The 11,536-nt window shown below is 52.6% G+C and overlaps 1 protein-coding gene across 1 annotated transcript; it reads right to left on the bottom strand.

Moving 5' to 3' along the window:
* Nucleotides 1–4,296: 4,296 nt before the first annotated feature.
* Nucleotides 4,297–11,057, bottom strand: fus (FUS RNA binding protein). Its single transcript, XM_078205382.1, has 6 exons — nt 10,907–11,057; nt 7,862–7,972; nt 7,591–7,762; nt 6,430–6,521; nt 5,136–5,298; nt 4,297–4,545 (listed from the first exon to the last, which is right to left on the bottom strand). Exons 1-6 carry the CDS (start codon nt 11,010–11,012, stop codon nt 4,506–4,508), a joined length of 684 nt encoding a protein of 227 aa, XP_078061508.1. The 5' UTR covers nt 11,013–11,057; the 3' UTR covers nt 4,297–4,505.
* Nucleotides 11,058–11,536: the final 479 nt, after the last annotated feature.

Here is an 11,536-nt window from a genome sequence, read left to right on the forward strand (position 1 = left end):
TAGGGAGTGGGATAGCTTGATCTTGGTTTCAGATAAAGCTCGGCACAACATCGTGGGCCGAAGGGCCTGTTCTGTGCTGTACTGTTCTATGTTCTAACACTCGGTATAGTGCCCCCCGATGTCCTGTCTTGGATTCTGAAGCTATTAATATATCACCCACGTATTGTAGAACCGTGCTCCCCTCTGGCAGTTCTACCCTGTTCTGGGTGTCACTCATTACTCGATGGAAGATAGCGGGGCTATTGTGGAATCCCTGCGGTGGGCGAGTCCTCTGTTTGTCTCCCACTGTGAAGGCAAATTTGTCTTGGGATTCGGGATTCAAGGGCAGGGACCAGAATCCATTGGCTACATCCATAAGACATAGGAGCGGAAGTAAGGCCATTCGGCCCATCGAGTCCACTCCACCATTCAATCATGGTTGATTTCAACTCCATTTACCCGCTCTCTCCCCATAGCCCTTAATTCCTCGAGAAATCAAGAATTTATCAATTTCTGTCTTGAAGACGCTCAACGTCTCGGCCTCCACAGCCCTCTGTGGCAATGAATTCCACAGACCCACCACTCTCTGGCTGAAGAAATTTCTCCTCATCTCTGTTCTAAAGTGACTCCCTTTTATTCTAAGGCTGTGCCCCCGCGTCCTAGTCTCCCCTGCTAATGGAAACAACTTCCCTACGTCCATCCTATCTAAGCCGTTCATTATCTTGTAAGTTTCTATTAGATCTCCCCTCAACCTCCTAAACTCCAATGAATATAATCCCACGATCCTCAGACGTTCATCATATGTCAGGCCTACCATTCCCGGGATCATCCGTGTGAATCTCCGCTGGACCCGCTCCAGTGCCAGTATGTCCTTCCTGAGGTGTGGGGCCCAAAATTGCTCACAGTATTCCAAATGGGGGCCTAACCAGTGCTTTATAAAGCCTCAGAAGTACATCCCTGCTTTTGTATTCCAAGCCTCTTGAGATAAATGACAACATTACATTTGCTTTCTTAATTACGGACTCAACCTGCAAGTTTACCTTTAGAGAATCCTGGACTAGGACTCCCAAGTCCCTTTGCACTTTAGCATTATGAATTTTGTCACCGTTCAGAAAATAGTCCATGCCTCTATTCTTTTTTCCAAAGTGCACGACCTCGCACTTGCCCACGTTGAATTTCATCAGCCACTTCTTGGACCACTCTCCTAAACTGTCTAAATCTTTCTGCAGCCTCCCCACCTCCTCAATACTACCTGCCCCTCCACCTATCTTTGTATCATCGGCAAACTCGGCAATACGGTAAAGATTTTATGCTCCATTCAGGATTGTCGAGGGGCTTGCTACAATGGGCTGCTATTTGGACGTGACTTTATTGAGGGCAGTGTAGTCTATTGTGAGTCTGTAACTTCCGTCGGGTTTGTTCACTGGCCAGGTAGGGGAGTTAGTGGTTCTTGTAGTTTCCCTCAGGATTCTTTTCTCCACTAACCCTTTAACTATTTCTACTACTGCTGCCTTTGCTTCTGGTTTTATCGGGTGTTGTCGGTGGGGCTTATGCTCCGGGGTCTGTACACCTGTCGGGTCAGTTTTGGTTATAGAAACCCGACAGTACAGAAAGAGGCCATTTGGCCCATCGAGTCTGCACCGACCACAATCCCACCCAGGCCCTACCCCCCCATATCCCTACACGTTTTACCCACTGATCCCTCTAACCTACGCATCTCAGGACACTAAGGGGCAATTTTAGCACGGCCAATCCACCCTCACCCGCACGTCTTCCGGACTGTGGGAGGAAACCGGAGCACCCGGAGGAAACCCACGCAGACACGGGGAGAACGCGCAGACTCCGCACAGACTGCGACCCGAGGCCGGGAATCGAACCCGGGTCCCTGGATCTGTGAAGCAGCAGTGCTAACCCACACTGTGCCGCCCTTAGGCCAGTGTTTAATTCCGTTTTGGCCCATACTCCGGGGACGGATGGCTCCGAACCCCTCTGTTTCTAGTCACCAATCTCTGGTGGTGGCTGTGGCCACCTTGATAGTCTCGAGGTGACTTGTGAGTTTTCCCATTCCGGTTTTCCGACCGTCCCGTTTTGGTCAGATTAGCTCTCCGTTCCCACAATCAAAATCTCATACTCCTTCATTAAATCATTCCCCATTATTGTACCCTCGTTATTTTTACATACGTAGAATCTCATAAGTATATACAAATTATTTATTTCTACTAACGTGGTCTCGCTCAGGTAGGCGGGTGTTTTGTTCCCTCCTATCCCTATTCGATAAATCATCCTACTTGCAGTGGGTAAGGGTAGGTCGGTGACGGATATGGATGCCCCTGTGTCCACCAGCATCTCACATTGCCTGCCCCCTACCAGTGCTGACACATAGACCCTCTCCTCCTCCTTCCCCTGGGGGCTGCAAGCCGTCAGTCTTCCTGATCTCGGGGGTTCCTTAGTTCCTCCAATCCTGCTGTGGACATGGATCGGGGGTCTCCCAGCACATTGCTTCCATGTGTCCATTTTTATTCCAATAATCACAACGTCTCCCACCGTTTCCAAATGTCTTTCCTTTCCTTGGGACCCGGCCCTCCTTTGCAAAGTGCACTTGTCGGCCACAATTGTGACCAGGTCAGTTTGGGCTCAGTTCCGCTACCGTAGGCGGCTACTCTTTCTTGACTTATCTTCGCCCTGAGATTTCTCCTTCCCCCCCCCCCCCCAGTGTACGCCGCGAGCCCATTCCACCAATTCACCATAATCCTGGGACATGATCACTCCCATCTTTAGGATGGTTTGGTTGAGCGCTGGAGAGCCCATCCTTGAAAGCCCGGATGAAGGCCTGGGTTTTCCGTGCCCTGAGCCTTCCTGGTATACTTGGAACAACCGCCCCCCCCCCCCCCCCGTTTGACAAAGTCCCTCATGGTAGGCTAGTGAAAAAGGTTGGATCTCATGGGATAAAGGGGGAGGTGGCTAGATGGGTGGAGGACTGGCTTGGTCACAGAAGACAGAGGGTGGTAGTGGAAGGGTCTTTTTCCGGCTGGATGCCTGTGACTCGTGGTGTTCCGCAGGGCTCTGTATTGGGACCTCTGCTGTTTGTGATTTATATAAATGATCTGGAAGAAGGAGTAACTGGGGTGATCAGTAAGTTTGCGGACGACACAAAACTGGCAGGACTTGCAGATAGTGAGGAACATTGTCAGAGGCTACAGAAGGATATAGATAGGCTGGAAATTTGGGCAAAGAAATGGCAGATGGAGTTCAATCCTGATCAATGCGAAGTGATGCATTTTGGTGGGAATAATGTAGGGAGGAGCTACACGATAAATGGAAGAACCATAAAGGGTGTGTAGATACGCAGAGGGACCTGGGTGTGCAAGTCCACAGATCTTTGAAGGTGACGTCACAGGTGGAGAAGGTGGTGAAGAAGGCATATGGCATGCTTGCCTTTATAGGACGGGGCATAGAGTATAAAAGTTGGGGTCTGATGTTGCAGTTGTATGGAACGTTGGTTCGGCCGCATTTGGAATACTGCGCCCAGTTCTGGTCGCCGCACTACCAGAAGGACGTGGAGGCTTTGGAGAGAGTGCAGAGGTTTACCAGGATGTTGCCTGGTATGGAGGGGCTTAGTTATGAGGAGAGATTGGGTAAACTGGGGTTGTTCTCACTGGAAAGACGGAGGATGAGGGGTGACCTAATAGAGGTGTATAAAATTATGAAAGGCATAGGGTGAACGGTGGGAAGCTTTTTCCCAGGTCGGTGGTGACGTTCACAAGGGGTCATAAGATCAAGATGAGGATGGGGGGGTGAGGAGGTTTAACACGGATATCAGAAGGACATATTTTAGAGGGTGGTGGGGGCCTGGAATGCGCTGCCGGGCAAGGTGGTGGAGGCAGACACACTGGGAACGTTTAAGACTTATCTAGACAGCCACATGAACGGAGTGGGAATGGAGGGATACAAAAGAATGGTCTAGTTGGGACCAGGGAGCGGCACGGGCTTGGAGGGCCGAAGGGCCTGTTTCTGTGCTGTTCTTTGTTTGTTGTTCCTCCGATGTGAAGCAAAGGCAAGTTTTGGAAAGCTGTGGGCAACTGGAATGCCTGGCTGCAAGCTCATTTATGACCGGTGAAAATTACCCAGGGACCATATTCAACAAGGAGGGGTATATGTACAATTCAAAAAAAAGTGACCCAGAACACTGCCTGAGAGGGCAGTCAAGGCCAAAAATCTTACCGCAGCCCCCTGGCCTTTGGATTGTTGGTTCACCTAACTCACCGACAGGACAATCTCGCACTCGATTCTCGAACAAATTGCCGACAGGATTGTTAAAACAGTCGGAAGTTTTTTTTTTAATGTCAACTTTTGCGAAAATACAGGTAAAATCCAACAGATACAAAAGAAAAACCCCCACCCCTGGCTCCTGTCACACGATGTAACGGTTTTTATTATTACAGCACATACCAACACAGTAACTGTATACAAAATAAAAAAAATTAAAAGGTAGAAACCCCCGTGGTCCCAGTCAATATGTACATGTTCTAATAGGGCCTCTCCCGTCGGTCCTGCCTGTGGTCACTCCTTTAGGAACAAGAGGAGAAAACAAAGGGTCAGCATCGCACGACCAACATTCAAGTCCGACACCCCGCCCACGCCTGCCAGGGTCAACGGAATTAGGATGATGACAGATTTGAGGGAACACGACATTCGGACGGGGGGGGAAACACGGTGATTTGGAAGATAAAGCATTTTGAATGGTCGGGAGCCAGCGCGGGGCAGGAGGGGGAAAACAGGACACGGGGCTAAGAGCAGACTGTTGGATGAGCTCAGGTTTATAGGGGCAGAATGTAGGGGAGGGAGGGAGTGAAGGCTTCAGCAGCTGAAACGTGGGAGGAAGAAACGGAATTGGACGGAAAGACAGTGTCGGTAAGGTGGGAAATGATGGTTTCCGCCACGATTTCTATGAATGCCAATACGGACATCCAGCCCGACAGTGGGTAGGCGAAGGGAGGGAGGAGTTAGCTTTATTTGCATGTTGAGTGTGGAATTCAGCCCCATGCTGGAATGATCCAAAGGTGAATACACACACAGATGGAAGAGATGACGGGAGAGTGGTTGCGCTGGGAATGTGTTAGCGCAGAGAGGGACCGAGAGAATACCACACTGCTTACCTGGAGTCCATTTTGCCAGCTCCCATGCCATAACCACCTCGATCGCCACCTCTGCCACGGAAACCACCTCGATCTCCGCCACGGCCCCGAAATCCACCGCCGCGGTCAAAACCGCCCCGGTTTCCACGCTCACCGCCCCCACCGCGGTCTCCCCCAAATCCACCTGTGGACAGCAAGCGAATGATCCAATTACAGCACGGGGTTAGATACAGAGTAAAGCTCCCTCTACACTGTCCCCCATCAAACACTCCCAGGACAGGTACAGCACGGGGTTGGATACAGAGTAAAGCTCCCTCTACACTGTCCCCCATCAAACACTCCCAGGACAGGCACAGCACGGGGTTAGATACAGAGTAAAGCTCCCTCCACACTGTCCCCATCAAACACTCCCAGGACAGGTGCAGCACAGGGTTAGATACAGAGTAAAGCACCCTCTACACTGTCCCCCATCAAACACTCCCAGGACAGGTACAGCACGGGGTTAGATACAGAGTAAAGCTCCCTCTACACTGTCCCCCATCAAACACTCCCAGGACAGGTACAGCACGGGGTTAGATACAGAGTAAAGCTCCCTCCACACTGTCCCCATCAAACACTCCCAGGACAGGTACAGCACGGGGTTAGATACAGAGTAAAGCTCCCTCCACACTGTCCCCATCAAACACTCCCAGGACAGGTACAGCACAGGGTTAGATACAGAGTAAAGCTCCCTCCACACTGTCCCCCATCAAACACTCCCAGGACAGGTACAGCACGGGGTTAGATACAGAGTAAAGCTCCCTCCACACTGTCCCCATCAAACACTCACAGGACAGGAACAGCACGGGGTTAGATACAAAGTAAAGCTCCCTCTACTCTGTCCCCATCAAACACTCCCAGGACAGGTACAGCACGGGGTTAGATACAGAGTAAAGCTCCCTCCACACTGTCCCCATCAAACACTCCCAGGACAGGTACAGCACAGGGTTAGATACAGAGTAAAGCTCCCTCCACACTGTCCCCCATCAAACACTCCCAGGACAGGTACAGCACGGGGTTAGATACAGAGTAAAGCTCCCTCCACACTGTCCCCATCAAACACTCACAGGACAGGAACAGCACGGGGTTAGATACAAAGTAAAGCTCCCTCTACTCTGTCCCCATCAAACACTCCCAGGACAGGTACAGCACGGGGTTAGATACAGAGTAAAGCTCCCTCTACACTGTCCCCATCAAACACTCCCAGGACAGGTACAGCACGGGGTTAGATACAGAAGTAAAGCAGAAAATGATCAGACTGATGGTCGTGCCGTACCCATGGGTGGACCACCTCCAGCTCCTTCGGGCTTGGGCGATTTGCACTGGTTACACTCATTCCTCCAGGAGAAGTTGATATTGCCACAAGTCCTGCCAACAAGAAAATGGGACAGCATCTTAGAGAAAACCTGGAACCCCGAGCCCTGGGGAAGGTCTGAAAACAATCCGGCCTCTTATTACCGCTGCAATATTCCAACTCCCCCTCCCATTACACAACAGGTTCACCGCCACAGAGAGCACGTGTGTGAATGATGAGAACGGTTCCAGTGATGAGGGGATTCAGTGCCAGGGAGAGAGTGGAGATGTTGGGGATTCTTCTTGGGGAAGAGACGGGCGACAGGAGATTTGGATCGAGGTGTTCAAGATCACGAGGGGGTCCCGGGACAGAGTCGAGGGGGAGAGAAACCGTTCCCATTGGCAGGAAGATCGGGGAACAGAGGGGGAGGGACACAGATTGAAGGGGATTGGGTAAAAGACACGGGGAGAAACTTTATCACCCAGCGAGGGGTTAGGATCTGGAACGGCGCTGTCCCAGAGTGTGGGGGAGACAGATTCACACAGCGAGTGGTTAGGATCTGGAACGGCGCTGTCCCAGAGTGTGGGGGAGACAGATTCACACAGCGAGTGGTTAGGATCTGGAACGGCGCTGTCCCAGAGTGTGGGGGAGGCAGATTCACACAGCAAGGGGTTAGGATCTGGAACGGCGCTGTCCCAGAGTGTGGGGGAGGCAGATTCACACAGCAAGGGGTTAGGATCTGGAACGGCGCTGTCCCAGAGTGTGGGGGAGGCAGATTCACACAGCAAGGGGTTAGGATCTGGAACGGCGCTGTCCCAGAGTGAGGGGGAGGTAGGAGCAATGGGGGATTTGAGAGAATCGGATTGTGATGTGCAGAGGAAGAATGTGCAGAGTTAAAGGGGGGGGGGGGAAGATGGAGGAACAGTAAAGAGAGAGTGAGCTATTCCCTGGGAGAGACAATACAAAACAGGGAGGGCCGAACAGCCTCTTTCCCTGCTCCAACCACCCTGCAATCCCCTTTCGGCCCCAGCACGGAACGATGGTGGCCCGGGGAGCTCTCCATTGTTAACCCCGGGTGTTCCAGTATCGGGGAAGGGGGGGGGGGCTCAGACCACCCAGAGACAAGACCCCGGCTTCACTCACGGATTGGTGCACTTCCAGTCGCCGGCTCGCTGCTGGCCACCCCCGGACCCTCCGCCGCCACCACCGCCCCCTCCTCCGCCGGAGAAACCCCCACGAGGGCCACCGCCGCCACCACCGCCCCCTCCTCCTCCTCCGCCGCCGCCGCCACCATAGCCTCCGCGGCCCATCGGTGCTGTAAAGCAAGAGCAGGAAACACAGTCAGCTCCAGCCGTCGAGGTTTATAGAACAAGCCTTCCCAAAGACCGACTCTCATTACAATCCGACAACTCACCACCTCTCCCCCCTCCGCCTCCTCTTCCACCACCTCTCATTCCGCCCCGGCTGAACTCCGTGCGCCGCGTGGCAAAGGACACCTTGATCATATTCCCGTTAAACTCCTTCCCTGTGAAAGGCAGTCAAGAACAAACACCACTCAGCTTTGGGGAGGCAGCGGGGGAAAAGAAGGTCGATCACAAAATGGAGAGGAGTGTTCAATCAATGTCAACGGCAGTGGGCAGAGTGGGAGACCCTGCGCCAACACTCTCCCACTACGCGCATTCACAGAACGCAGCATTCGATGCACTTGGTTCCTGCCTGCGACCGGTGTCCCGGCAACCCCTCTTTACAAGTACTCGGGGTTATTCCCCCGTATCCCAGCTGTCTCTCTTTACAAGTACTCGGGGTTATTCCCCCGTATCCCAGCTGTCTCTCTTTACAAGTACTCAGGTTTATTCCCCCGTTTCCCAGCTGTCTCTCTTTACAAGTACTCAGGTTTATTCCCCCGTTTCCCAGCTGTCTCTCTTTACAAGTACTCGGGGTTATTCCCCCGTATCCCAGCAGTCTCTCTTTACAAGTACTCGGGGTTATTCCCCCGTATCCCAGCAGTCTCTCTTTACAAGTACTCGGGTTTATTCCCCCGTATCCCAGCTGTCTCTCTTTACAAGTACTCGGGGTTATTCCCCCGTTTCCCAGCTGTCTCCCTTTACAAGTACTCGGGGTTATTCCCCCGTATCCCAGCAGTCTCTCTTTACAAGTACTCGGGTTTATTCCCCCGTATCCCAGCAGTCTCTCTTTACAAGTACTCGGGGTTATTCCCCCGTATCCCAGCAGTCTCTCTTTACAAGTACTCGGGTTTATTCCCCCGTATCCCAGTTGTCTCTCTTTACAAGTACTCGGGGTTATTCCCCCGTATCCCAGCAGTCTCCCTTTACAAGTACTCGGGGTTATTCCCCCGTATCCCAGCTGTCTCTCTTTACAAGTACTCGGGTTTATTCCCCCGTATCCCAGCTGTCTCTCTTTACAAGTACTCGGGGTTATTCCCCCGTATCCCAGCAGTCTCCCTTTACAAGTACTCGGGGTTATTCCCCCGTATCCCAGCTGTCTCTCTTTACAAGTACTCAGGTTTATTCCCCCGTATCCCAGCTGTCTCTCTTTACAAGTACTCGGGGTTATTCCCCCGTATCCCAGCAGTCTCCCTTTACAAGTACTCGGGTTATTCCCCCGTATCCCAGCTGTCTCCCTTTACAAGTACTCGGGTTATTCCCCCGTATCCCAGCTGTCTCTCTTTACAAGTACTCGGGGTTATTCCCCCGTATCCCAGCTGTCTCCCTTTACAAGTACTCGAGGTTATTCCCCCCGTATCCCAGCTGTCTCTCTTTACAAGTACTCGGGTTTATTCCCCCGTATCCTAGCAGTCTCTCTTTACTAGTACTCGGGGTAGACAATTAAGAGTGGAGATGAGGAGACATTTCTTCACCCAGAGTGGTGAGCCTGTGGAATTCATTCCCACAGGAAGTAGTTGATGCCAAAACATTGAATGTATTCAAGAGGCGGCTGGATATAGCACTTGGGGCGAATGGGATCAAAGGTTATGGGGAGAAAGCAGGATTGGACTATTGAGTTGGATGATCGGCCGTGATGGTGGTGAATGGGGGAGCAGGCACGAAGGGCCGAATGGCCTCCTCATGCTCCGATCCTCTATGTTTGCGTGCCCCGGCAGTCCCTCTTTACAAGTGCTGGGGGTTAACCCCGCCTCTGACACCGCGAATATATCGACGTTCCTGGCTCAAGAATCCCGGAACTCCCTCTCTCTCTCCCTGGGTTCGATTCCTGGCTCGGGTGACTGCCTGTGTGGAGTTTGCACATTCTCCCCGTGTCTGCGTGGGTTTCCTCCGGGTGCTCCGGTTTCCTCCCACAGTCCAAAGACGTGCGGGTTAGGTTGATTGGCTGTGCTAAATTGTCCCATATCGTGTCCCAGGATGTGTAGGTTGGGGTGGGAGGGGTGCGCGGTGGAGATTAGCGAGGGTAAATCTGTGCGGTTATGGGAATAGGACCTGGGTGAGATTGTTGTGAGCGCAGACTCGATGGGGTTGAATGGCCGCTCTGTACTGTTGGGATTCTATGATTCCCCCCTTCCCTCCTAACAGCACCGTGGATGTACCTACACCACATGGGACTGAGGCAGGTTCAAGAGGGCAGCTCACCCACCATTTCTTTCAAGGACAATTGGGGATAGGCAATAAATGCCAGCCTCGGCAGTCATAGAAACCCTACAGTGCAGAAAGAGGCCATTCGGCCCATCGAGTCTGCACCGACCACAATCCCACCCAGGTCCTACCCCCATATATTTTACCCGCTAATCCCTCTAACCTACACATCCCAGGACTCTAAGGGGCAATTTTTAACCTGGCCAATCAACCTAACCCGCACATCTTTGGACAGTGAAGCCAACATCCCTTTCCTAATAAAAAAACTTCTCTCTTTATAAGTGCTCTGGGCACTTTTAATTAAAGAGCATCCACGGCGTAACAACACAATGTACGATTAACTAAGTGGGGGGGGGGGGGGGGGTTTCAGGATGAGGTGACAGCATTCCAGACCCTTCACTCGATGGGTGGGTACACTGCCAAGCGCCGAGACACGAAGGGACCGCCTTTGCTCCACTGCTCCTCCAATGTGAACTGGGAGTTTACCATCCGATCCCGCTTCCTTCCAGCCACCCCCCCCCCCCCCACTTGAACAGCCCGAAGGCTACTGGAAGCCCTTTGCTGCGCCCCCAACGTGGATGGTGCAGCAGCCATTCCCCTACAACACAGTAAAGCAGCCAGGTCTGTGAAGACACAACAGGGTAGGGTGGGCAGAGAAGGAAATGGTCGAGCTCCCTCTGCGGTCAAAGCTTTGGACAAGGGGAGAAGGTGCAAGGAATTGGGCGAGCGAGGTCGTTCGGCCCCTCAAGCCCTGTTCTGACCACGGCCGGACCCACGTGCGTCATACCAACCCCCCCCCCCCCCCCCCCCTCCCGCACAACCCCCAGAGGCACCGACACCCGGCCACTCACCGTCAAACCAGTCGATGGCAGCCTTGGCAGAGGGAGGGTCGTCAAACGATACCGTGGCCTCCCCCTTCAGCTTCCCGGTCTCACGGTCGGTGTACAGGTTGATCATTGGCTGGCCGGTCCTCTTGTTCAGCTGATTGGGCAGGGAGGCGGGGGAAAAAGAGGACAAGAGGGAAGTAAGATGATCAAGAGGTTAGGTTCCTGTTGGGCACTCCACATGTGCACCACCCCCCCTTCCCCCAAACCCCACGCCCCTGCAGTCTCTCTTTGCAAGTGCTCGACATCGTTTGGCGATCTCCCTTTGTAAGTGCTCTAGGCACTTTTGTTATTTTGCACGCTCGTTCTCTCGAATGCAGGCAGTAGCACTGCACCCGAAGAATAAAGTACAGCACAGGAACAGGCCCTCCAAGCCCGTGGCCATCATGGCGCCCTATCTAAACCGTCAATGAAACAATATAGTGGACATGTTTTCTATAATCTGGCCTAGGGGCAGTGTCCTGGGGTTTTATGATTCTTTTGGTCTGACTGGGTGGAGAATGATGAGACAGGTCAGGTGATGCCCAGGGGAGGTCCAAGGGTTTAGTTTCATTTTCTCAGTTGCTAGCTAGAATTTCTTTCATTTAAGAGGTTTAG

The sequence above is a fragment of the Mustelus asterias genome, unplaced genomic scaffold (genome assembly GCF_964213995.1).
Source record: "Mustelus asterias unplaced genomic scaffold, sMusAst1.hap1.1 HAP1_SCAFFOLD_721, whole genome shotgun sequence".
NCBI lineage: Eukaryota > Metazoa > Chordata > Chondrichthyes > Carcharhiniformes > Triakidae > Mustelus > Mustelus asterias.